General features: G+C 40.0%; 1 protein-coding gene across 1 annotated transcript in view; it reads right to left on the bottom strand.

Moving 5' to 3' along the window:
- LOC135771641 (protein NLRC3-like) overlaps nt 1-27,036 on the bottom strand; it is a 91,153-nt gene extending 64,117 nt beyond the window's left edge. The window contains exons 1-2 of the mRNA XM_073815451.1: nt 26,919-27,036; nt 18,523-20,304 (exon numbers count right to left, since the gene is read on the bottom strand). Coding sequence (XP_073671552.1) covers nt 18,523-20,304; nt 26,919-26,965 — 1,829 coding nt within the window. The 5' untranslated portion in view covers nt 26,966-27,036. The remainder of the gene's footprint in view (nt 1-18,522; nt 20,305-26,918) is intronic.
- Nucleotides 27,037-27,272: the final 236 nt, after the last annotated feature.

The following is a 27,272-nucleotide window of genomic DNA, read 5'->3' as shown; positions in this document are numbered from 1 at the left end:
AGCCGTTTCTCAATGTCAAGGAAGGATCCTCGGAAGCTAGAATTTCGAGGATGCTACGTCATCGACGTCCGTCGAAGGACTGTTCCAATGTCGAGGATCCTCGAAATTTCAGCCAAGGACTGAGTCCTTCGTTCGAGAAATATCCCATATACAGGAAAGGATGCAAATTTGTATCCTTCGCGCTCTTCACGCGCTGAAATCACCCACAATCCTATGCGCGTAGCACCGAAAGCCATAGATATGTATATAAAGGCTAGATGGCTCAAGGCGGAGTCAGCTGTGTCGTCACTTGGCGGCCATCTTAGGTCAGTGCTGCCATAGTGCTGCTCCCTGCTGCTGTGGACGGAAGGTGAGTGACATACGCCAACTAAAATGCTCGTAACTTGCTGAATTCTTGACGGATTTACGAACGGTTTGGTTTTTTACAAACGTTATTAACGTGGCTATAATTATGGATGCTTTAACATGTTTCATGAATTTTTTATTTATTTTTAGTATACGTATTCAGTGTCATAGGTACATCTTTGACGTTTATAACAAACCAATCCGTTTGAAAATCGGTAAAAAATTAAGCAAGTTATGGTCATTTAAAAGTACCTGCATCATTAAAACTCAATGCTACGAGTGAGCGAGCGCCCTGTCCTAAGATGGCCGCCAAAATGCGGACGTTCAACTCAATTGGCCATCAGCGCGGACGAGCCATCTAGCCTTTATATACATATCTATGCCGAAAGCACACCTTTCAATCACGCAATGACGTAATGACGTGCACTTGTTAGCCTGTTCCATTTAACGTGTTCTCCGAATGCTTAAAAGGAGCCTCGCCTCGCCTCTGAAGGAAGTGACTTGTAAGGACTAATCCTGCCAAGGAAGTATCCTTGACATTGAGAAACGGCTACACTTTGGGATAGTCTTTCTCTGCCTTTACTCTGTTCAGTGGTAGGGAGAAACAGCGCATTTAATGTAATGACTCTTCTGACTGTGCTATAGCGTTTCCCTAAACCATCCGCTAACTGTTTAGATATAACATGAATATACTTCTGTAAAAATATGCACATAGTTTGTTATTCAGTCGCTGGGTGCGCTGCATTATATAAATACAGTAATACTGCCAAAATCACTATGTATAATGATGATGATTAGACGCTTAACGTTAGTCAGTTCGTGGAAGTTAATGACGGTTAACATATAGAATTAATATGTCACGTTTAATTACTATTTTTACTATTTTTACTGGTTTTATTGTCTTACAACAGAAACAGGACATATATGTATATAAGAATGACATTATTTATCCCTTAGTTGCATTAAAGTACAGTACATGACAGCTCAGAGACTAGTAGCAAAAGCACAAACATTAACCTGGCTTTGAGAGCAAATGTGACGTAATGACGTCACAGATATGCAAATTAGTAGAGTTGGGGTACTCGAACTTGGACTCGGACTCGAGTCCGGACTCGAGTCCAATTTTGAATGAACTCGGACTTGTCACGCACTCGGGTGAATTTGTACTCGGACTTGACACGGATTTGGACATTTTGGACTCTGAAAATATCCCGAGTACAGTCGAGTCCACGTCATGTATAAAATTAAAAACAGCATGAACTTGAGATGAGAAATTAATTAATGTCTCGTCTCGTACACACTGCAAACTTTCGAGAGTGACAACCGCATTTAAATGCGGGAGTGAATCCCCTAAATGTTCGTTTCATGTCTGTATGGAACAAGGCTCACTCCCGAAAATGTGATGATTGACACAGAACCATAGCAACGTTCTGCCGTCTCGCGTGCTTATCACTCACAGCTTTGACCAAAATAATCTAACAGCATTGCGTTTTGCAATGAACCTCCGTCCGGGCGTTGTGTATTGTACGCTTCTTTTGTGAGGCTGCTTCACAGCGAGCAGTCTTGCAGTGTTGCCAGGTCCTCGGCTTTTTTGTACGTAAATAGCGTAAATTACTGAAGTGTGTGTGTACAGAACAGGATTAAGCATTAAAAGGTGAAGTGACAACCGAATTAATATGCAGTGTGTACGGGACCAGTGTCTCCCCTCCTGTTATTTTACTGCAACACACTGGCAGGCAGCAGCCAGTCACATCATACTTGCAGACAAACACATCACACACGTCAATGCGTGGCTAGCACGATGAATTTATTTGCAAGACATCTGGTAAAAAGAAGATACCTCTATATCCCTTTCTTTTCTTTGAAATCAGTTTTGATAGGAAACTAGACATAGAATAAAAATTTTCATTGGCAATGACAAGATGCAATAGAGGTATTTTTATTACAGTTTTATATTGCCATTGGTTAAATGGGTTGAAAGGTTAAAGTATTAATAGAAAGTAACCATTTACAATACAAATTTTGTATCTTTTTTCAATTTAATTACTTTCTGGACTCGGGCGGACTCGACTTGGACTCGGCCTTTAAGAACTCGGACTTGAGTCCAACTCGGACCCTTTTGGACTCGGACTTGGACTCGTACTTGATGTTTAAGAACTTGGTCTTGACTCGTACTCGACAAAGGTGGACTCGGACCCAACTCTACAAATTAGTACGTCAAGAATCGTTTCTGAATCGAATCGGGACCCTAAGAATCAATTCTGAATCGATTCATGAGGGTCCAAGCGATTCCCACCCCTACTTTTTATGTTGGCAGAACGTTTTTGGGAACGTTGGGAACTTTTTTGAGATTGACTGCTGATTTATTTACAACATAAGAAAATGACTTTTGTTAGAAAAGATTCTCCCAAAGTAAGAATTCAAAATAAAATCATAAAATAATAAGATTAATTGTATTAAAGCAACACTATTTTTTCCACCTTTAAATAATGTCTCTAAAATTATTTTATGGTTGAACAACTCCTGTATGAATTCTACTGCAACCTGATTAGCCTCCTAGCTGCTACAGCCACAATCGTAAGTCACGTGATCAGGTCGGAGAACACAGCCCCGCCCCTCCCCTACTTGCAGAAGAGTGTCTGATACCAGGCACTGTTGCACTTTTCAACCTCATGGGGGAGCCGTAAGCCAATCTTACATGGAAAGCAGTGTTTGACTTCATTCGGCGCTGTGCAGACCGATTGGCGGCTGACTTAAAGCAGTGCATGTCGGTTAGTAATTTTGTCCGACTTGAGCTCATATGGTGTCATATGGTTTTAAAGAACCACGAGAGCGATTCAAGATCAGCCGCCTGAGTCAGCCAGCGCAGTTCGCGAAGAGGAGCTGCACGGGTTGTAATGACGACACAGCTGTTTCACGATTGGTCGGATTTACCACATGACAACAATCACGTGAGTTTTGTGTTTTTTTCAAACCCTTACGTCAGGCATGGCTGATCACGTGGCGTTTGCTTGCTTTATCGCAGTAATGATTTGTAAGATGTAAACAACATAAAAAGTGAATTATACTGTTTTGAATGTCCGTGTATGAGCATGAGTGGAACTGAAGAGGCTTACAGCATCTGTTTTTACAGGAATAAAGTTCAACATAAGCATATATTATTTAAATACCAATGTAATGGGCTCTACGTGTTCTATCCATTTTATTTTGACGAACATGACACAATAAAAACATCGCGACAACATGAAAATAGCTTTAACTGTTATAAAAATACAGATTTGTGAGCATTTGTGGAACTGAGGGCGTGAAAATAAACACGAAATACACGTGATTGTTGTCATGTGGTGAATCCGACCAATTGTGAAACACTTGTGTCATCATTACAGCCCGTGCAGCTCCTCTTCGGGAAATGCACTGGCTGACTCCGGTGGCTGATCTCGAATCGCTCTTGCGGTTCTTTAAAACCATGTCACGTGCCTGCAGCGCCAGTTTAAGTCAGACAAAATTACTAACCGGAATGCACTGCTTCAAGTCAGCCTCCGATCGGTCTGCGCAGCGCCGCATGAAGTCGAACACAACTTTCAGCTGGCGCTGCAGGCACGTGACTGTGTCATATGGTTTTTAGGTACCGCAAGAGCGTTTTGAGAGTAGGCGGCTAGCTCCAGAGCGGCTGCACGGAGTTGTGATGACAACGATCACGTGCGTTTCAAGTTTAATCCAACCTTTAGTTCCACTAATAAACATTATAAATTCATGTTTTAAAACAGGAAAAAACACGTTAATAAGCATAAATATGTTATATTGTGTCGTGTAATAAAATAAAAATGAAAATAACAAACTCTATTGGTATTTTAATAATATAGGCTTTTTTACCGTTATTTTTGGGTATACAGTATATGCAGCAATTAAAACATTTGAAATAAAATGTTTCTGTTTGCAACTTTTTATTAAACGGTTTGTTATTATCAAATTCAGCATCTGAATCACTTCATTCGCGATTAAAAACAAGGAAACACGGCGCACACGTCACTACGGCAAGCAGCAGGTGTCCGGCTTGATGGCTCCGTCTTCAGTTCCTCCCTCGGCTGCAAGTGGCAAACTTCGCCGATCGGCCTGCGCAGCGCTATGGCAAGCCGTTTTAACTTTCATTCGTTGAGTTCTTGATATCAACAATTCAATTTTCACTTGTTAAAATTTTCATTATTGACATCAGAAATTACATTTCAATTAGTAACAATGGCAATTCTTGGTATCATCAATTACATTTCCACTAGTAACAATGTTAATTCTTGATATCAGCAATTTAATTCTTGATATCAGCAATTTAATTCTTGATATCAACAATTAAATTCTTGATATCTGTAATTGTATTTTCACAAGTGAAATATCACCATAGGCTGCCATTCAAATTCAATTCTTGATATTAAGAATTACATTTCCACTAGGAACAATGTTAATTCTTGATATCAACAATTCAATTATTGATATCAAGATCTAAATTGTTGATATCAACAATCGAGTTCTTGATATCAACAATTCAATTGTTACTGTAGTGACACTAGAGGGCACACCAGTTCAGTAAGATCTATATAGTGAATGTATCGAAAGTAAGTGAATAAGAAATAAATGGATGTTCAGTGACTGAGCTGTGTATGTGTTGTAAATCTATCTAACCATCTGTTACATGGTGTCAGAAGTGTTTTTCAAATCCTGAAAAGACGGAACAAGAAGCAAGCGCCTGGGATTAAGCGTTAGTCAACAGTAAAAATATGGATCAGATATTTTCGCTGACGCCTCCGGGAAGCTTCAATTTTGACGAGCCCAGTGCATGGCCACAGTGGATGCGCCGTTTTGAGCGATTCCGCGTAGCATCGGGACTCGCAGATAAACCCTCTGACTACCAGGTAAACTCGCTTCTTTACATTATGGGGGAGAAGAGTGACGATATTTTGAATATGTTACCCTACGTGAGGAAGAGAAAAAGAGTTATGAAGAAGTCAAGAAGGCTTTAAGTGAGCACTTTGTTGGCAGACATAACGTAATCTACGAGAGCGAAATTCAATAGCAGATTTCAACAGCCTGGCGAAGCAGTAGAGAGTTTTATCACGGACGTGTATAAACTTGCAGAACACTGCAAATATGGTGATTTACATGAGGAAATGATCAGAGACCGTATTGTAGTGGGCATAAGAGACGCAAAGCTCTCAGAAAAACTGCAACTTGATCCAAATTTGACATTGGACAAAACGATAACCCAAGTCAGACAAAATGAAGAAATAAAACGCCAGCAGCCAGTAATTAGACGTGAAAAGTCTGATGTAAAAGAAGTAAATGTGGATGCAGTCATGACAAAGAGAACATCTAAAACAAGAATGAAAACAATGAGAGCAGAGGGGACAGCACAAAGAACACAAAGTACATATGATGCAGCTCAGAAAATTAAACAGATGGATGCCTGCAAAAGATGTGGGAAAAGTCCACAGCACTCGTGGAAAATGTGTCCAGCCAGAGAAGCAGAATGCAGGAAAAAAGGACATTTTGCTGCAGTTTGCTGGTCAGCTCCAAGACTTGAAACGATAGTTGACAGCTCTTATGAGTCTGCTTTTTTAGGAGCAATTCAGACTCAAAAACAAGAAAATATGTGGCAACAGGAAATCCTGGTGAACACAGAACAAATCACCTTCAAAATCGATACAGGCGCCGCAGTCAGAGCGATTCCAGCGTCTATGTATTCAGCTGAAAAGCAAGGGAAAATCAAAGATTCTAAAAAGATGATCTTAGCCCCTAACAATACTCCTTTGAAGGTGATGGGTAAATTCAGCGCGTGTCTGCAAAAGGACAAAAAGAAGATTCAGCAGGATATTTATGTTGTAATGGATTTAGTGATGCCAATCCAAGGTTTACAGTTACTACAGCAGGTAGCCAACATACACGAACCTGGAGAGCAGTACAAAGCAATGTTCCCTAAGGTCTTCTCGGGTCTCGGGAAATTGGAGGGCAGCTACAAGATCAAACTGGCAGATGGAGCTGTTCCATATGCACTATCAGCCCCACGACTCGTACCACTGCCACTTATGGAGCGAGTGAAAATGGAACTCCACAGAATGGAAGAGATGGCAGTCATTCGACGAATCGAAGAGCCTACCTCATGGTGTGCAGGAATGGTAGTCGTACCTAAACCGAACGGCAATATCAGGATTTGCTTGGATTTCACAAGGCTGGACAAACACGTTTGCAAAGAAAGACACATACTGCCAGCTGTGGATGAGACTTTAGCGCAGCTAGAGGGAGCAGCTGTGTTTTCAAAATTAGATGCCACATCTGGGTTCTGGCAGATACCCTTAAACGAAGACTCAGAGCCGTTAACAACATTTATTACACCATTAGGGAGATATTGTTTCCGGCGTCTTCCTTTCGGGATATCTTCAGCCCCGGAGCACTTCCAGCTCAGGATCGCACAGATCGTCGCAGGGACGACTGGAACTCTTTGCCATGCAGATGATATCCTAGTGTTTGGAAAGGATGAGAACGAACACAATGGGCCCTATCTTGCACCCAGCGCAATTGACTTTGTCAGTGACGCATGTATCATTCGTATTTTGCACCGGCACACAGCGAGTTTTTCCCTCCACAGACGCACGTCAGCAAACTAGGGAATGAACTTGCGCTCCCTGGGCGGTTCAGCGCAAAAAAAGAGGCGTGTTCTGGCGCAAACCATACCTGATGCTATTTTGCAGTTTCAAAAAACAGTTGCGCCACGGACCAGAAAAAAAAAGTTTAAAGTCAGTGGCGCGTTGCGCGTGGTTCATTATGCTATTTTAAGGGCGCATGCTTGACCATAATGTATAGCGTGCACAACGCGCATACACTTTGCTTATCTAATCTACACAGATGCAAATCATAAATTGTTACACAAAAAATATTAATACACGAGATAAGGGGAATCATAGTGGTGAGCATTGAGGTGATAGTTTTTATTTATTGTGTGGCTGCGTTAAAAAATTCTCATGCAAATAACGATTAAAATATTTTCATAAGTTAATAATAATAAGTTTGTTGTGTGGCTGTATTACGTTTATTTTATGTAAATAATAATTAAAATGTTTTCACAAGAAACCTTAATATATGTGAACTTGATTTGTAAGAGTACTTGGGTTGGACCTTGCTTGCGTTTCTTGGGTCCGATTTCAAAGCCCCCAAACCCTTTCAGCGGTGCGGGTGGACACAGCGATGTCCTCTGCTGGCGTCAGGTCCTGAGGCAGATCCACCTCCCGTTACACGGCGTGTCCGATTTATGCTGGCAAGCTTGGGATTCCCCCGTCTCCTGACATCATTGTAGCGCTGGCGCAACGATGGGGAAGCCAGCTGATGATTGTGGCTATTTCCTCTCACGCCTGTTTAACCTACGCTGATTTGGGCGGGTTTCTCCTATCCCCATACAAAATAACTTCTCTGTCTTTGACTGCTCTTACAAGAACGTCGGTCTCCTCCTGGCGTGCGCCTGGTAAATCCGTCATAATAATAGCAACCCGCCATGGAACTTGCGCCCTTGCGTTTAAAGGGAATGTTCGATAGCGTTCTGATTGGGTTATTTGACGTTACGCCCAAACCACACCTATGAATAATGAACCTACTTCAGACCAACCCCTTATTGATTTGCGCCCGGCGCAAGAGTTATTTCTCACGTCGGGAAAATAGCAACAGCGCCCAAGATCCGCCCACAAACTCACTTGCGCGTTGCGCTTCGCACTTGCGTTTCAGATCGTTAAAATAGGGCCCCTTAAGAGACTGTGTGGTTCTTGAGGAAGTTTGAAAAAGCAAGACTGACGCTGAACAACAAGTGTGTATTTGCAGTTGATAGAGTAAAGTTCCTAGGACACACTGTAAGCGCCCAAGGCATCAAGGCAGACCAGGACAAGATTAAAGCCATCGTCAACATGCCTGAGCCCCAGAATGTGGAAGGAGTCAGACGTTTCATTGGGATGGTTAATTATGTCGGGAAGTTTTCACCTCATCTGCCGACTCTCACAAAACCACTGAGAGACCTGTTAAAGAATGACAGCACCTGGATATGGGATGCGCAGCAGAAAGAAGCATTTGCGAAGGTAAAGACAGAACTCAGCTCACCAGCTATACTGGCACAGTATAGTCCGAACAACAAGACTGTGGTTTCAGCCGATGCTTCCTCGTACGGTCTTGGTGGTGTGCTCATGCAGAAACAGAAAAGCGGTGAGTGGAGGCCTGTTGTGTATATCTCTCGAAGTCTGACAACCACAGAGACACGATATGCACAAATTGAAAAAGAGGCTTTGGCGGTAACATGGGCATGTGAGCGGCTCAGTGCATACCTGCTGGGATTGGAATTTATGATTGAGACTGACCACAAACCTCTAATATCTCTGTTAGGAAACAGACCAATTGATGACTTACCTCCAAGAATTCTGCGGTTCAGACTGAGGCTGCTCAGATTCAGGTACAACATCATGCATGTCCCTGGAAAACAACTGCTCGCTGCAGACACGTTGTCGCGAGCACCAGCTGGGCCGGAAAAATCAACAGAAAGCGACACACTGGAGGATGAGAGCAGTTGATGCCGACACCAAAAACAGAGCAGTTGATGCCGACACCGCTACCAGCGAGATCCTGGCAACGGGTGGCTGCAGATATCTTTCAATGGGAAGGAGGCCATTATCTGGTCGTGATTGATTACTTCTCGAGATACATTGAGGTTGCAAACTTACCAAAACTCATAACAGCAACAACAATGGAAAGGCTTAAAGTAATTTTTGCCCGGTTTGGAATTCCCGAAACACTGGTGACGGATAATGGTCCACAGTTTGCATCATCTGAGTTTGCAGAGTTTGCTCAAGACTACGATTTTGAACATGTCACAAGTAGTCCACGTTACCCTCAAAGTATTGGTGAGGCAGAGAGGGCGGTGCGAACTGTGAAACAGCTGCTGAAAAAGAACCTAGACCCTCAGAGAGCTCTTTTGGCCTACAGATCGACTCCATTAGCTCATGGAATCTCGCCAGCTGAACTTTTGATGGGGAGGAGAATAAGGTCAACGGTCCCAGTTCCACCTAAATCTCTCACACCAAAATGGCCAGATCTGAAAGTGTTCAGAAGAAAAGACAGGATGTTAAAAGAGAAACAACAGGAAACATTTAAGTCTAGACACAGAGTGAAAGATCTACCAGTCATCATACCTGGACAGTCTGGATCAGAACTTCAAAGACAACCGGAACAGTTCAGGGTGAAGCATCAACACCCAGATCATATCAGGTAGAAACTGAGATGGGAACTTTAGGAAGAAACAGAGCTCATCTTACAGTTCTTCCAGGACCAACTCATCAAGATGTCCAGGGAACAGTTACAAGGTCGGGTAGGATTTCCCGTCCACCAGAAATACTGGACTTATAATTAAAAATTAGAATAGGAAAGACCTGCTGTCAAGAAAAGGGCAGAATAATCCCTTCAGCGGTGTCAGGAATGTCCAGGTAGTCTACCCTGGCTTCCAGCTTAGGAAAAGAAAGTTCAATGTTATATGTGTGAAATTGTTGTTCTAGCTAAAGAAAAATAATAATGCAACTATATGTATATAAGTATGCAGATTAATATAAAGAGATGTTTAGACTAAAAGGAGGGGATGTAGTGGAACCTCCATGACACTAGAGGGCACACCAGTTCAGTAAGATCTATATAGTGAATGTATCGAAAGTAAGTGAATAAGAAATAAATGGATTTTCTATGACTGAACTGTCCCCCTGAAGCAAGGTGTTCCCCAGGGATCCGTTCTTGGGCCACTATTATTCATAATCTATATCATACCACTCGGTCAGATTTTACTACGCCATGGTCTCAACTATCACTTTTACGCTGATGATATTCAGTTATACTCTTATCTTCACACCCACCCTACCTCCCCAAATTGACAAAATTTCAGCTTGTGTAAAGGACATAAAAGATTGGCTTAATTCAAATTTTCTTAAACTTAACATGGATAAAACTGAGATTATTTTTATTGGAACCCCGTCACTAACCACCAATATTTCTTCAAATTTCACCTGTGAAATTGCTGGTTCTCACATCAAAATATCCAATACTGTTAAAAACCTAGGTGTAATCATTGACTCAACGCTTTCTTTTCAGTCCCATATTAATTCACTGGCAAAATCTGCATTTTTTCACCTCCGTCGCATTGCCCAACTCCGCCCATTCATCAGTACTAAAGACGCTGAAACTGTCATCCATGCATTTGTATCATCACGTCTCGATTACTGTAATGCCCTTTTCATTGGTCTACCTGTCAGCTCCATCACCAGGTTACAATATATCCAAAACTCAGCTGCTAGACTTCTCACTCACACTAAGCGTTCTGCTCACATCACTCCAATTTTGAAAGATCTCCACTGGCTTCCGGTAGTCCATCGTATTAAATTCAAAGTCCTACTGCTTACCTTTAAATCTCTGCATGGTTTGGCTCCCCCTTATCTCTGCAATATGCTCGTTCCCTACACCCCAACTCGCTCACTACGTTCCTCTGACTCTAGTCTTCTTGTATCCATCGGTATCGCCTTTCTTCAATGGGGGGCAGGTCTTTCTTTACTATTGCACCCAAACTTTGGAATTCTCTTCCCCGCTCTCTCTGCAGTGTAAATAATATAACTGAATTTAAATCACTACTCAAAACTCACCTGTTTTCTGAATGCTACTCTTGCTGATTTGATTACGCTGTATTTATCCCAATATCTCCCTGAATGTTATGTTATGCATCTTAATTTCTGTTTTGTATTGTTGGACATGTCTTTGTCTCTTTTGTACTTATGTGTCCCTTATCATTGTCATTTTGTTAAAATTTTCTTTTTTGATGTAAAGCGTCCTTGAGCTCTGGAAATATATATTAATCAAATATATAAATAAAACTTATTATTATTATTATTATTATGTGTTGTGAACTAATCTAACCATCTGTTACAGTTACTAGTTAAAATGTTAATTCTTGATATCAATAATTCGATTGTCACTAGTAACAATGTTAATTTCTGTTATCTGAAATTGTATTTCTGATATCAATATAATTTCAGATATCTAAAATGGCTTTCTTACTAGTAAGGTCCGTGTACGTTTTGATAGTTTGTTTTTTCGTTTAAACCAAAAAACAAAATAACGAGAAACCACACGTTTTTTGTTTGTCGTTTCAAACAAAAAACAAAAAACGCTAAAATAACAGCCGTTCTTCCGTTTTTGGTTTCTGAATCTAAAAACGAAAAACGACTAAACCAAATTCAAATAACGGTTCGATTTTGGTTTTTGGAAATTCCTTTTTTCATTTCTCTGTTTGAAGATCTACATTAAAAGAAAGACAGGTTGGCCACGTGACGCGGAAGTTATAGTAAATACAGCCTATCAAAATAAAAGCCGGTTATGCAGCACTAACGTAACACCAGAGTAACGTTAGAAGAAAACAAAATCAATAAATAAATAGGCTTTGTTGTTACTGTTAGCGCAGAGTTGTTACTGTTAGCGCTATATTATATAATTAAATTAATACTTAATGTGGTTTCCACCAAACTGTTCCCCCTTTCTACCAGCAGGTGGCAGTATTTAAACGACTGACTGTATTGTGTTTTAGTTTATTCTTCCTGGGGTCTCCTCAAAATTCATTACATGTTTCACTTATATTTTTACACCATTCACACACCTACACACAATAACAATATACAAGACATAGCAGCTCAATGTCAAGGAAAAGAAAAACTCAAAAACAGCTCATTTTCTGGTATTATTCTACAACCCCAAAACAGAAAAAGTTGGGACACTGTAGAAATTGTGAGTAAAAAAGGAATGGAATAATTTACAAATCTCATAAACTTATATTTTATTCACAGTAGAATATATATATATAGAATATAGAAAGTAAGATATTTTGAAATGTCATGCCAAATATTGGCTCATTTTGGATTTCATGAGAGCTACACATTCCAAAAAAAGTTGGGACAGGTAGCAATAAGAGGCCAGAAAAGTTAAATGTGCATATAAAGGAACAGCTGGAGGAGGACCAATGTTTAGGAATGGGAATGTTGTCCTATTCTTGTCTAATACAGACTTCTAGTTGCTCAACTGTCTTAGGTCTTCTTTGTCGCATCTTTCGCTTTATGATGCACCAAATCTTTTCTTTGGGTGAAAGATCTGGACTGCAGGCTGGCCGTTTCAGTACCCGGATCCTTCTTCTACGCAGTCTTGACGTTGTAATTGATGCAGTATGTGGTCTGGCATTGTCATGTTGGAAAATGCAAGGTCTTCCCTGAAAGAGACGACATCTGAATGGGATCATATGTATCTAGAACTTGGATAAACCTTTCAGCATTGATGGTGCCTTTCCAGATGTGTAAGCTGCCCATGTCACACATACTCATGCAACCCCAAACCATCAGAGATGCAGGCTTCTGAACTGAGCGCTAATAACAACTTGGGTTGTCATTTTAGTCCGGATGAAATGGCGTCCCAGTTTTTCAAAAAGAACTTCAAATTTTGATTCGTTGGACCACAGAACAGTTTTCCACTTTGCCAAAGTCCATTTTAAATGAGCCTTGCCCAGGGAAAACGCTTGTGCTTCTGGATCATGTTTAGATATGGCTTCTTTTTTGACCTACAGAGTTTTAGCTGGCAACAGCGAATGACACGGTGGATTGTGTTCACTGACAATGTTTTCTGGAAGTATTCCTGAGTCCATGTTATGATTTCCATTACAGTAGCATTCCTGTATGTGATGCAGTGCTGTCTTAGGGCCCGAAGATCATGGGCATCCGGTATGGTTTTCCGGTCTTGACCCTTACGCACAGAGATTGTTCCAGATTCTCTGAATCTTTGGATAATATTATGCACTGTAGATGATGATAACTTCAATCTCATTGCAATTTTTCTCTGAGAAGCTCAGAAAACTATTTTTCGCCGCAGCATTGGGGGAATTGGTGATTCTCTGCCCATCTTGACTTCTGACAGACACTGCCACTCTGAGAGGCTCTTTTTATACCCAATCATGTTGCCAATTGACCTAATAAGTTGCAAATTGGTCTTTCAACTGTTCCTTATGTGCAAATTTAAATTTTCTGGCCTCTTATTGCTACCTGTCCCAACTTTTTTTGGAATGTGTAGCTCTCATGAAATCCGAAATGAGCCAATATTTGGCATGACATTTCAAAATATCTCACTTTCAACATTTGATATGTTATCTATATTCTACTGTGAATAAAATATAAGTTTATGAGATTTGTAAATTATTCCATTCCTTTTTTACTCACAATTTCTACAGTGTCCCAACTTTTTCTGTTTTGGGGTTGTATACTCCAATACACATTCTATATTCACAAACAAAACTAAGTCATTGAATTCAACATAAATCTTCATAAAAATCAGAGTATACACCTATCAATAATCACTGTGTGAACAAGAAAAGTTTTAACTTCTTTTGAAAGTGTTTTTTATTATTTTCCAGCACCAAAAATCCTGGTAATGAGTTCCATGCCACCATAGCTTGATAAAACACTGACCGCTGTATTTGGTTTGTTCGACATAAAGGCAACACACATCGCATCTCACCTGTTTGTCTAGTGCAATTATTATGTGTATCTGAAAAAAATTATAATTTGTTTCTGGAGTTTAGGATACAATAATATTTCTCATAAATGTTACTAAAAAATACTTAAGTCTAATTTTTACAGTTAACCAACCCAAACTATCATGCATAACAATCACACTGGTTTTATATGGACAGCCCAAAACAATTCGAGCTGCTTTATTTTGAGCAACCTGAAGTCTGTGTAGATTGTTTTCACTTGTATTTGACCAAACAACTGAGGTATAATCCAAATGAGAAAGCACTAATGACTGAACCAGTTGTTTTGTTGTCCAACAAGGAATGAACTTCCTACATTGTCTAATAATAGCCCTGCTTCTACCCATTTTCTGTAAAATTTGGTTTATTTGACTATTCCAAGACAACTTGCTATCAACATACCTAATAATTTAGTTTCTTCTACTTGTTCAATCAAAGTATCTCCAGATAACAAGTTTAATGTGGGTGTCGTGTTTAAAAAAAATTTTGACCCAACTACCATACATTTTGTCTTTTTTGATGACTAATCTATTAGCACTAATCCATTGTGTAACTAAGGTCATTTCTTTATTTAAGATGTTATTAAGTTGATCTACTGTTCTTGCAGATGCATATAATGTACTGTCATCTGCATATATTGCCATGGTGGCATGTTCCAACACAAGGGGAAAATCATTTGTAAAGATAGAAAATAAAAGAGGCCCTAAACAACTACCTTGGGGCACTCCACACCTCATCTCTTCAACCTCAGAGTAACTACCATTAAAATACACAGTATACTCTCGGTTACTGAGATAACTCTCCATCCATTTAATAGGAGCTGCTTCAAATCCATAACAACATATTTTTTTGATTAATATACTATGATCTAAAACATCAAACGCAGCACTTAAATCCAACAAAACTGTACCAACCAAATTTTTCTTATCAATTTCCGTTAACTGATCAGTTTCCGATCAGTAATCTGAGTCAGTGCTGTAGTCGTGGAGTGACCCATTTTATATGAATGCTGATAAATTGTATTTTACCCATTAAAGCAAAATACTTCTGTATTTGATCGTACACTACTTTTAAATTGAACAGTTTTAAATTCCCTGAGTAGAATAGGAGGAGTGAGAATATGTGGGGGTGCAGATGGACAATGATGTGGAATTGAAAACGGGGGTGGGGGGTATTTTGTCATATTTCAGACCTCTGAATGAAATACATGGTTGGTTGTCTTCTCTTGTCCAGTAGACTTTCCTCTTTCACATCTGCATACACGCATTGCCCAAACATTAATTCAAATTGTATAATGTGAGGAAGCTTATACTAGACGGATAAAATGTTTATATAGAAGCAATTATAATAAACAGAATTAAGCCTTAGGGCTTCACAGTTAATGTTCTGCAGCCATAGATTGCAAATGCAATGTCATTGAAAGCATTTATGTGCTATATATGTTGAAAAAATGTTTAAGACTTGGATTATCTTTACTTGTGTAACACAATGGGGGTGTTGTATGTTATACACACTGGAATAGAGGAGAAAGATTCACACACTATATAGCACACTGGTAAATTATTATTTTGGCCAGATGGCCTACTGCATTAAGACATTTCTGATGTTTGTTTGATCTGAGCTGCTAAGAAGCTGATGCAGTGTTAGAATCAGGTTAAAACAGAAGGGCATGCAGGTTTAACTCTGGGCTGGGGGTGAATGACGATAATGATAACTAGTTGCAAATAAAATCGAAAATGAACAACAATAAATACATCTGTATCAGTAATCTTGATTTAAAACACAGTTACCAAAGACACAATACAGTCAGTCATTTAAATACTGCCACCTGCTGGTAGAAAGGGGGAACAGTTTGGTGGAAACCACATTAAATATTAATTTAATTATATAATATAGCTCTAACAACTCTGCGCTAACAGTAACCACTAAGCCTATTTATTTATTTTTTTCTTCTAACGTTACTCTGGTGCTATATTATTATGACCGGCTTTTATTTTGATAGGCTGTATTTACTATAACTTCCGCGTCACGTGGCCAACCTGTCTTTCTTTTAATGTAGATCTTCAAACGGAGAAATGACTAAAGGAATTTCCAAAAACCAAAATCGGACCGTTATTTGAATTTGGTTTAGTCGTTTTTCGTTTTTAGATTCAGAAACCAAAAACGGAAGAATGGCTCTTATTTTAGCGGTTTTTGTTTTTTAGTTTGAAACGACAAACGAAAAACGTGTGGTTTCTCGTTATTTTGTTTTTTGGTTTAAACGAAAAAACAAACTATCATCAGAAATTAAAATGGTCACTAGTGACCAGTGATGGGAATAACGGCGTTATAAGTAATTGGCGTTAGTAACTGCGTTATTTTTTTCAGTAACGAGTAATCAAATAAATTACTATTTCCCCCGTTATAACGCCGTTATCGTTACTGACATTAAAATGCTGCGCGTTACTAAAATTGATCTCACTGTAGTGATTTTCATCCGCGTATGCTCGCTTTCTCAGCCAAACATTGATTTTCTCTTGTGTGTGTGTTGGGAGAAACATAACGGATGCTGATTGGTGTGTGTGTGTGTGTGTGTGTTACAGGGGGTGGGAGAACCACATAGCTGGGGCACGTTCAATCTCACACCGGTGCGCAACGTTTTGCTACGGTTTCCGGGTTGAACGACATGTTTCCTTGAAACGGTGTGCAACGGAATGCAACAGGTTTTAGAAGCGTTTTCTCTTGTTTGGTGGGTGTGTCAGAAATGTCACCCCAATCAGCGGCAAGATGTATAAAACCACGCGATAGTAAAGAGACAGCTCTCTCAATGGGTTCAAGTTGGAATGTTGTCTTTCATTCTGGTCGGCAAGGTCAGTGACTGTAACATCGAGGGTATTTTACAGTATTAAACACACATTTATAATGATTTCATCAGGCTTCAGAAACATTTAAAAAAGAACACAAAGAATGGCCTCTCAGCTACCGTAGTTGCAACTCTTGCGTCATCACAACAGGGTGTTCAATGCATCACCGTTTCTGTTTAATAAACGTTGTGCAACGTTCTGTCGGGGCTGAACGCAGCCCTGATGTTGATTGGCTTAGTTTCCATCGTTAGCCAACCAGAGGCAGAGTTCACAAACAGGCACGCCCACTCGCACAGTCCGAGTCTGAGCGAGCGAGCAGTGTAAAAAAGTCTGAGCAACTTTGTCGCTAGATTTAGCAACTTTCTATCACTTTAGCGACTTTAACGGGCAAATCTAGCTATCTTTTCTGGCGTGGTTGGAGACTTTTGTAGACTGACATGAAAATACGCGTCGTTTTCTCTTCTCAACGAGCAGCGTTGCTGCTGCTCACTGTGCCTCATCTCAAAGCACTGACATGCAGCCCGGTCATCGCGCATCAATCACTCCGAAAACACCGGCGACAGGGTGATGGCAAGTACAACAAGCTCAAAGGTAGCGGTCGCAAACACGAAGTATAAAGCACTACTTTTCCATTTTTGATGTGAAAGGCAAGAATGTTTGTGTAATGTGTAACTAACTTATGCCCATGAAGAAAAAGTATCTCCACGTCTGTGGCAAGTAATTCTGATCTAATAAAGCACCTCACATCGTCACATGCTGCCACAAAATTTGTGGTTTCTCTTTAGTATTAATTTTAGTCATTTAACATATTTAATTTTGTAAGGGGCATTCAAGTTATTTGAAATATTATAATTTTTTAAGTAACGCAGTAATTACTTTTCCTGGTAATGAATTACTTTTATAATAATGTAACGCAGTAACTATAACTAATTAGCCTACTTTTTAAAGTAATGTTCCCAACACTGCTAGTGACAATCAAATTATTGATATCAAGAATTAACATTTTAACTAGTAACAATTGAATTCTTGATATCAAGAACTCGATTGTTGATATCAATAATTTAATTCTTGCTATCAAGAATTCAATTGTTGATATCAAGAATTAACATTGTTACTAGTGAAAATCTAATTCTTGATATCAAAAATGGAATTTGAATGGCAGCCTATGGTGACATTTCACTAGTGAAAATACAATTACAGATATCAATAACTTAATTGTTGATATCAAGAATTGAATTGCTGATATCAAGAATTGAATTGCTGATATCAAGAATTAAATTGCTGATATCATGAATTAACATTGTTACTAGTGGAAATGTAATTGTTGATATCAAGAATTAAATTGTTGATATCAAGAATTAACATTGTTACTAGTGGGAATGTAATTGTTGATATACAGAATTGCCATTGATACTAGTAGAAATGTAATATCTGATATCAAGAATTAAAATTTTAACTAGTGAAAATTGAATTGTTGATATCAAGAACACAATGAATAAAAGTTAAAACGGATTGCCATACATCGCCGGATGATCTCGAACACACCTTATGGGAACCACAGCGTGTCCGACTTCACGTCTCCGTTTTCAGCTCCTCCCCGCCTGCACGCGGCTAATCTCGCCGATTGGTGACATCCAGCCGCAGCCGATGTCAAACACAACTAGAGTGTTGCTTTAATATGTAAACAGTCATGTGATTGTTGTTAGTTTTACTTACGTGAGTTTTTTGGTTTCTTTAATCACAAGCTGCAGTCTCGCAAGAACTTTATCTGCTGTATTTTTATCTCCAATAAATGGTTCTAGTTCAAGTTCATCCAAATGCTGCTCAGACGTCAACAACACAAAAACTAAAGCTGCCCACTGTGAAGAGGAGAGTTTGGTCTTTCCTACTGATGAAGATCTCACATAATGTTGAATCTCCTGCAGCAGTGAATCATCACCCAGTTCATTCAGACAGTGAATCAGATTGATGGATTTCTCTGTAGACAGATTCTTATTTATCGTCTGTTTAATGTACTCAACAGTTTCCTCTTTCATGTAGGTGCGACTTCTCATCTGTGTCAGTAGATCCTGTAAGATATTCTGATTGGACTCCAGTGAAAGACCCAGAAGAAAACGCAGGAAAAGATCCAGATGTCCATTCTTACTCTGTAAAGCTTCATCTACAGCTCGATGATGCAAACTGATTAATAAAAACTCTTTTAATGATTTATGTTTTATTTTGCCCAAAACTTTCGAAAACTGATTATGATCAAACACATTTTTGCCATTGTTTACAAGGCAGATGTGAGCATAAAGAGCTGCTAGATGTTCCTGGATGCTGAGATGAACAAAGCAGTAAACTTTCACCTGATACAAACCAAACTCCTCTCTGAAGATCTGAGTACACAATCCTGAGTACACTGATGCTTCTTCTACATCAATGCCACACTCTCTCAGGTCTTCATCATAGAAGATCAGATTGCCTTTCACAAGCTGCTTAAAAGCCAGTTTTCCCAGTTTGAAGATCATGTCTTCATCTTTCACTTTCTTTTCATAGTCCTTCTGATGTTTGATGTTTGTCTGAATGATCAGGAAGTGTGTGTACATTTGAGTGAGAGTCTTGGGGATCTCTCTTCTCTCTGCTTCACTCAACATTCTCTCTAGAACAGTGACTGAAATCCAGCAGAACACTGGGATGTGACACATGATGTAGAGACTCCTGGATGACTTCAGGTGTGAGATGATTTGATCAGACAGACTCTCATCACTGATTCTCTTCCTGAAGTATTCCTCCTTCTGTGGATCAGTGAAGCCTCGTACCTCTGTGACTCGATCAACACACTCAGAGGGGATGAGATCAGCTGCTGCTGGTCTGGAGGTGATCCAGATGAGAGCAGAGGGAAACAGATTCCCCTTGATGAGGTTTGTCAGCATCACGTCCACTGAGGTTGATTCACTTACATCACAAAACTTCACTTTGCTTTTAAAATCCAGAGACAGACGACACTCATCCAAACCATCAAAGATGAACAACACTTTATATTTATCACTGAAGATTTTCATTTCTTTTGTTTGTGGGAAGAAAAGATGAAGAAGATCTAAAAGACTGAGTGTTTTGTTCTTCATCAAATTGATCTCTCTGAAAGGAAGTGGAAATATGAGGTGGACGTCCTGATTCTCTTTCTCTTCAGCCCAGTCCAGAATGAACTTCTGTACAGAGACTGTTTTTCCAATGCCAGCGACTCCCTTTGTCAGCACACTTCTGATGTGTTTGTCTTGTTCAGGTAAAGGTTTAAAGATGTCATTACATTTGATTGGTGTCTCCTCTGTTGTTGTTCTTCTGGATTGTGTCTCAATCTGTCTCACCTCATGTTCATTACTGATCTCTCCACTTTCACTCTCTGTGATGTAGAGCTCTGTGTAGATCTCATTCAGTAGTGTTGGGTTTCTCTCACTTGATGTTCCCTCACACAAACACTCATACTTCTTTTTTAGATTTGATCTGAATTGATAATAACTGTAAACAGATTTTTACATAAATTAAAGAAGTACATTTAAAAAGACATAATGAGATACATAAATTCATGCGTTAATACTCTCATCTTTCTGTTTATAACTTCTAAAGTGTTTACAGTTAGTTGATATCCAAACTCTAATGGATTTTATGAACTGGCAAAATCTGACTAAAGTACAACTGTATGTTTCAATCATAATCTACTAGATTAAAGTAAATTTTTTATAAAAATGATATAACTTTCATTGTCATCACTTTTAAAACTATAGATTTTTATGTTAATTGATCTAATAGGTTTATGTAATGAGATAATCTTTGAGAGTACATCTTCAAAAAACATCTCCAGAAGCCTGATTTACCACATAGCATACGGATGTGGGCCACTTAAAGCAATGATCAGTGACTTCTTTTTTGAGGGTGCATGATGTGAAGCTCATTACAACATGTATGTAGCCCGTCATGTGTGTGGCTCATCATTTCAAAATATGTGTTAGATGCGTCATGTGAACCATGTGCATCATGTGTCTTTGTTAAAATAAGTGCCTGCTGCATATGTGTTTAAAGGGTTTATGATAAAAGTGACGCTCGGATCTGTCAGATTCTCGCTTAATCTCAAGTCCGTGTTGATTGTTTTGTGAGTATTTTGTGAATGTTGAGCGTCTATATTATCATGAACCTTTTCAACGCGTGTGCAGCAGGCACATATTTTGAAAAGAAGCATGATGCATATGGTTCACATGATGCAACAAAGAAATGTTGAATTATGAGCCTAAACTAGCTAATCTGAGTGTAAACCTAAAGTGACCCAGATATGTATGAAATGGCAAATATGGATTATTTATCTTAAAACATAGGTGTGTCAGTTCTGGCACAGATACGACACAGTAAGCACTAGCTACTCTAAAAAATGTATTTTAACCCAGTGTTGGGTCCATGTGGGGCAACGCTGACCCTTGGATTGTAATTTAACCTATGCTTGGTTGTTTCAACCCATTGTTGGGTCAAATATGAACATTTTCTGGGTTAATTTAACCCAACAGATGGGTTTGTCCTTTTTTGACCTAACTCAGCATTTTCTGAGTGTATTGTGGGAGTGGTCCTGATATAATGTAGCAAATGTGACCCACTTATGATTAAACATAGTGTTATGTCTCCTGATGCAAACTCGATGAATGAAACAGCAACTGACAACACTCGAAAGATACTTGAATTGGAGCTTTACTTAAACATGTCAAACTCTCCATACAAGTGAACATTATTGTCTCGTCCTGTAGAGGGCAGTAATACTCCTCTAGTATTTACTTGCTAACACAACATCCCCCTTTTAAGTTCTGTAATTCTGAAACATTTATTCAACTTATGTTTTAACTGTCTATTGGCTATCAAACTCAATTGTTCCAACTTTTCAAAACATGAAACATTTCCTGTCTTCTTTTTCTGGTAACCGGTCTAAGGTTTCTCAATAAAATTAATGCAAAGTTCTTAAACACAGTGTAAACATAAACTTAATCCCCATTCATTGTTACTTTTCTTTTACATTCCCCAACACATTACTCAACTATGAAGGTGGGGTAGACTACCCAATCCTTCAGCTGAGTGAGGGGATTATTCTGCCCCTTGTGCCACTCAGAAAGCCTAGGATTACCTGCTAACTAGTAACAAAGTCCTTCAGGTACCCTGGCACTGTTCTCTCTCTCACTGGATACCTTCTTGGCTCAGGACTGCTGGGCTGCATATGGATAGGTCCAGCAGAACTGTGGACTGCTGTGGGTGGTTCTGCTACAATCGTGTCAGGTGGGGTCTCAGGTGAATATTCAGATATTCCTGGAGCCACAGGTGTATTTGTAAGATGGTATCGATTGCGACGGAGCACGCCGCTAGGAGTCTCAATTAAGTAGGATCTTGGTGTGTTAGCGGGTCTCAACACTGTTCCTCTTTCTTTTGTGTCTGACACCCAGACATGATCTCCTGTATTGAGCCGAGGCAGAAGGTAAGTCTTGTGTCGTCTGTCGTAGTTCAGTTGTTGTTTCCTTTTGTTTTCCTTCTCCTCCTGTCTCAGCAGCCGCAAGTTAGTCCAACCTGGCTGGAGGGAAGATGGGATGATAGGGACAGTTGTTCTGATGCGTCTGCCCATAAGTAGCTCGGCTGGGCTGTGGCCATTGGAGAGAGGGGTTGCTCGATAAGCCATAAGGGCTAAATATGGGTCTGACTCTTTCTGTAGCAGTCTTTTGACTGTTCTGACTGCTCGTTCGGCCTCTCCGTTGCTCTGGGGAAACCTTGGGCTTGATGTGATATGTTCAAATGTCCATTTTCTTGCAAACTGGCTAAAAAGGTCGGAAGAAAACTGGGGCCCATTGTCACTTCTTACTATAGAAGGAATCCCATGTCGAGCAAAGAATGATTTCAGATGGTCAATAATGGCTGATGATGTTGTACTAGACAGTTTAGCTACTTCCACGTAGCGGGAAAAATAATCAACCACTAAAAGATACTGGTGGTTATTCAACTCAAATAAATCTGTTCCTATGACGTCCCATGGTCTCTCTGGGAAATCTGAGGGAATCAGTGGTTCTTTATGGTGAACTCTATCTCTGGCACAGGTGTCACATGATTCAACCAGGTTCTTGAGCTGAGTGCTGAGTCCTGGCCACCATACTGATTGTCTGGCTCTCTCGCGACATTTAACAATGCCGAGATGGCCCACGTGCAGTTTCTCCAGTATCTCAGGCTGTAGTGTTTTGGGTATAACCAGTCTTTTGTTTCTGAGTAGCAGACCTTTTTCTACCGTTAGCTCTCCAGCAAACGGGGCATACTGGTGACATCTCCCGTCCAACATAAACTTGTCTGGCCAGCCTTCATGGCAGTACCACTTTACCTCTCTCAGTATCTCGTCTCTGTCTTGGTGCTCTTTTATTTCCTGCAGCCTCTTCTCTGTGGCAGGCAAGCTGTTCATAACCATGTTCACATACAAGTTGAGATCTGTTTCTAGGTAAGTGTCGGTCATTTCTTTCTGAGGTGCTCTCGATAGGACATCTGCCGTGGCCATGTTTTTCCCAGGTACGTGAGAGATTGTATATCTGTATCGCATTAACCTCATTCGTAGTCTTTGGATTCGTGGAGGTAGTTCGTCCAAGTCTTTTGAACCTAACAGCGGTACAAGTGGTTTGTGATCAGTTTCAATATGGAAGTCTATGCCCACTAGAAAGTCGGAGAAGCGTTCGCATGCCCATGTAGTAGCTAGGGCCTCCTTCTCGATCTGGGCATATCTTCTTTCTGTGTCACTAAGGGCACGTGAAGCATATGCCACTGGCTTCAGAGTGTGGTCCCCTTGCTGTTGTAGTAGGACAGCTCCCAGTGCATATGAAGACGAATCGGCCGACACAACTGTATGTGCTTGAGTACTGTACAATGCCATAACGGGTGTGGTGCTCAGCTCATTCTTGATGTGGTCAAATGCCTGCTGCTGGGCGTGTCCCCACGTCCACATGTTTCTTACACGCAGAAGATCTCGCAGCGGCTGTGTCTTCGCAGCCAACTGAGGTATGTATTTCCCGAGGTGATTCACCATGCCTAGGAAACGTCTCACACCGCTGATATCACTTGGTTCTTCCATAGCGGTGACAGCTTTCACTTTATTCGGGTCTGCCCGCACGCCCTCGGCATCAATGATTTGACCTAGAAATTTCACTGAGTTTTTTGAGAATTCACATTTTTCTGTTTTTAATGTGACTCCGTTCTCCTCTAGTCTTTTCAACACTTTCCAAAGACGCTCATCATGACGTGCCTTTGTCTCTGCGTACACCAGAACATCATCCATCTGACATACTACACCCTCCAAGCCTTCCAGTATACGGGACATCCTTCGCTGGAAGTGCTCTGGTGCCGATGAAATGCCAAAACACAGGCGGTTAAAACAGTACCGCCCGAATGGTGTAATGAACGTGGTTAGTAGTCTGGAGTCTTCAGAGAGGGGGATTTGCCAAAATCCGGAATTAGCATCCATCTTTGAAAAAACTTTGGCTCCCTCTAGCTGCCCTAAGGTGTGTTCTACTGAAGGCAGCATGTGTTTTTCTCTCTGCACTGACTGGTTCAGCTTCGTCAAGTCTACACAAATGCGGACCTCACTGTTTGGCTTTGGAACCGGAACCATGCCAGCACACCAGTCAGTAGGTTGTTCGACTTTAGAAATAACACCTAGATCTTCCATGCGTTTCAACTCCTGTTTGACCTTAGACATGAGTGGCAGTGGTATGCGTCTTGGGGTTGAAAGGGAGTAGGGTTTTGCACCTGGTTTGAGTTTAATTTTGTATTCCCCATTTATCTTTCCCAGACCGCTGAACAACTGTGGGAACTGCTCAGTCACCGTCTCTGGGCAGAAAGTGGCATCAATTCTAGCAACAAGTCCCAGTGCTATGCTTGCAGTGCGGCCTAATAATCCTGACTTCAACCCTGATACAACATACACATCTTGCAGGCTGTTTTTTTGGCGACTGCTTGTCAGTGTGGCAGTGAATTTCCCTTTAACTGAGAGACGATTCATTCCTGCTCCGTATAAGACTTTGTCTGTCAACTGTAATGATGGGAAGTCTTTACATGCGGTGTACTCTGTTTCCGGAATGACTGTAACATCTGCTCCTGTGTCTATTTTCAGCTGTGTGCTATGATCATTAATTTTTACTTCTGTAATCCATTCATTTTCTGAGTTCTCCGAGTTAACTAACCCCAAATATGCTGTATCCTCATCATCAGTTGATTCATCCGGTTTGATTTCTATTTCTCCTACTACTCTGTTCCTGCATACCCTTGCAAAGTGCCCCCTCTTGTGACAATTGTTGCAATTTTCCTCTCTCGCTGGACATTGTTGTTTTCTATGAGCAGGTGCTCTCCCGCATCTGTTGCATGCGTTGTCTTTCTCTATTGCTGGCTGTTGTTTTGGAGTAAAAGTTTTAGCCTGTGTACGCGGTCTGTCTTGGATTTTTCTGTATGTTTTCTGATAGAAACGAACACTGTCTACATTTGTGCCAGCTTCAGCTTTGAAGTTAGTTTTCATGAGCTCCTGCTGTTTCTTTACTTGCTCGCTCTGTCGTGCACGAGTGACTGCCTTTTCTAGTGTTAGCTCAGCATCCATTTGAAGTTGTTCTGCTAACTTTTTATCTCGTAAACCCACAACAAGTCTGTCGCGTATCATCTCGTCATGTAAGGCTCCGTAGCCACAGTGTTCTGCTAAACAATAAAGCGCAGTGATAAAATTGTCTGTTGTTTCTCCGTTTTCTTGGTGTCTTTGGTTGAACTTTGCACGTTCAAAAATCACATTTCTTCTCACTACGAAATGGTTTTCGAGTCGGTTAATTACAACTGCATAGTCTGTCTGCTCTTCTTCTGTTAGAGCGAGAGACGTTATAACGTCCTCGACATCCTCTCCCATAGTGTATATTAAGGTGTTTACCTGATTTTCACCCGGCTGTGCGTCTAGCCGTGATGCTATCCGATATCTTTCAAACCTTTTTCTCCACCTGGGCCATTCCTCTGGCTTCGAAACGTCAAATTTTTGTGGTGGGGGAATTTGTAACCGCTCCATATTCCTCACTTCCATCTTCCGGTAGGCTAGTTCGCACGCTGTTTCTTTTCAAATCGTCTTAAAGTTAGACCGAATTGTGTCTGTCTGTTTCTAACACACTTCTGACACCATGTTATGTCTCCTGATGCAAACTCGATGAATGAAACAGCAACTGACAACACTCGAAAGATACTTGAATTGGAGCTTTACTTAAACATGTCAAACTCTCCATACAAGTGAACATTATTGTCTCGTCCTGTAGAGGGCAGTAATACTCCTCTAGTATTTACTTGCTAACACAACACATAGCTTGGTCAGATTTTGCAAGGATGGTAAGCGCTAGCTAATGTGGGTGTGAGCCTAAAGTGGCCCAGATGTTATGTGACCCACATATTATAAAAAAATATCATGACCAGATTTGGCAAAGATTTGGCACAATAAGCATTAGCTTTTTTTGTGCGAGCCTACAGTGTCCTGCATATGTTGCCACACATTTTGCCCTCTTATCTTAAAACATATCTGGGGTAAATTTGGTAAAGATATGGCACAGTCAGCAAACGCTAACCTTAGTGTAAACCAAAATTGTGCCACATATGGTCACTTTTTAAAGAAGATAGTTTCTGTTTGCCAGTAATTTACTGTAGATTTAAATGTATTTTATGTAGTGGCAACAGTTTGTTCAAAGTTAAATAAACATTAAACATTAACAAGTCTTTATCATTACAGAATAAAATTAAAATAAGAGCCTCATGCAAACCATTCTGTGAACCAAAATCTGAAGGAAAAAAAACCAAAAACGTTGATGAGGATTTCTGGTTCCCGGAATGCTTTGCATGAGGCTGTTATTATACAGTAGTTTAACATTGTTCTTCAAGTAAACCATTCTTTAATCCATTAGTCATACATAATAAAAACATGCTGATAATGTTTAATTATACTGAACTAATTACTGTTTCATAGCACTTTTAATATAACAAATTACATTTTTAATTACACAGTGCCTTTATTATTGTTCATGTAAACTTAATGTTTTTGTAAATACAGACTTTAATAAGAATACCTGACTCTTGAAGAATATCCATATCTGAATGTTTGTGAATGAGCCATGAATCATTCAGTCACATCAGTCTGATCTCCACTGAGGAATCTGATTAACACCACAGACTCTGAATAAATCTGATGACAATTTAACAAATTATTGTTCTGTTTTAATTAGAAATAGTTTATAAATTTGCACAAAGTCTCCCCAGCTAACAATTTTTGGTTTTCAAAGCGTTCCCCTAACTTTAGTTTTTGGTTTCCAGAGCGTTATTTTTCAAGGTTTGTTTTTGGTTAGCCAGGAAAGTTTTTTTACGAAAATAAAACATTATTTTGGGGTTAGCTTAACGTTCTCCTAACATAAGAATAAGGTCCC

Source organism: Paramisgurnus dabryanus, chromosome 8, assembly GCF_030506205.2.
Source record: "Paramisgurnus dabryanus chromosome 8, PD_genome_1.1, whole genome shotgun sequence".
Classification (NCBI taxonomy): Eukaryota; Metazoa; Chordata; class Actinopteri; order Cypriniformes; family Cobitidae; genus Paramisgurnus; species Paramisgurnus dabryanus.
Note: the sequence above shows the minus strand (reverse complement) of the source record. Positions and strands in the feature narration are given on the sequence as shown.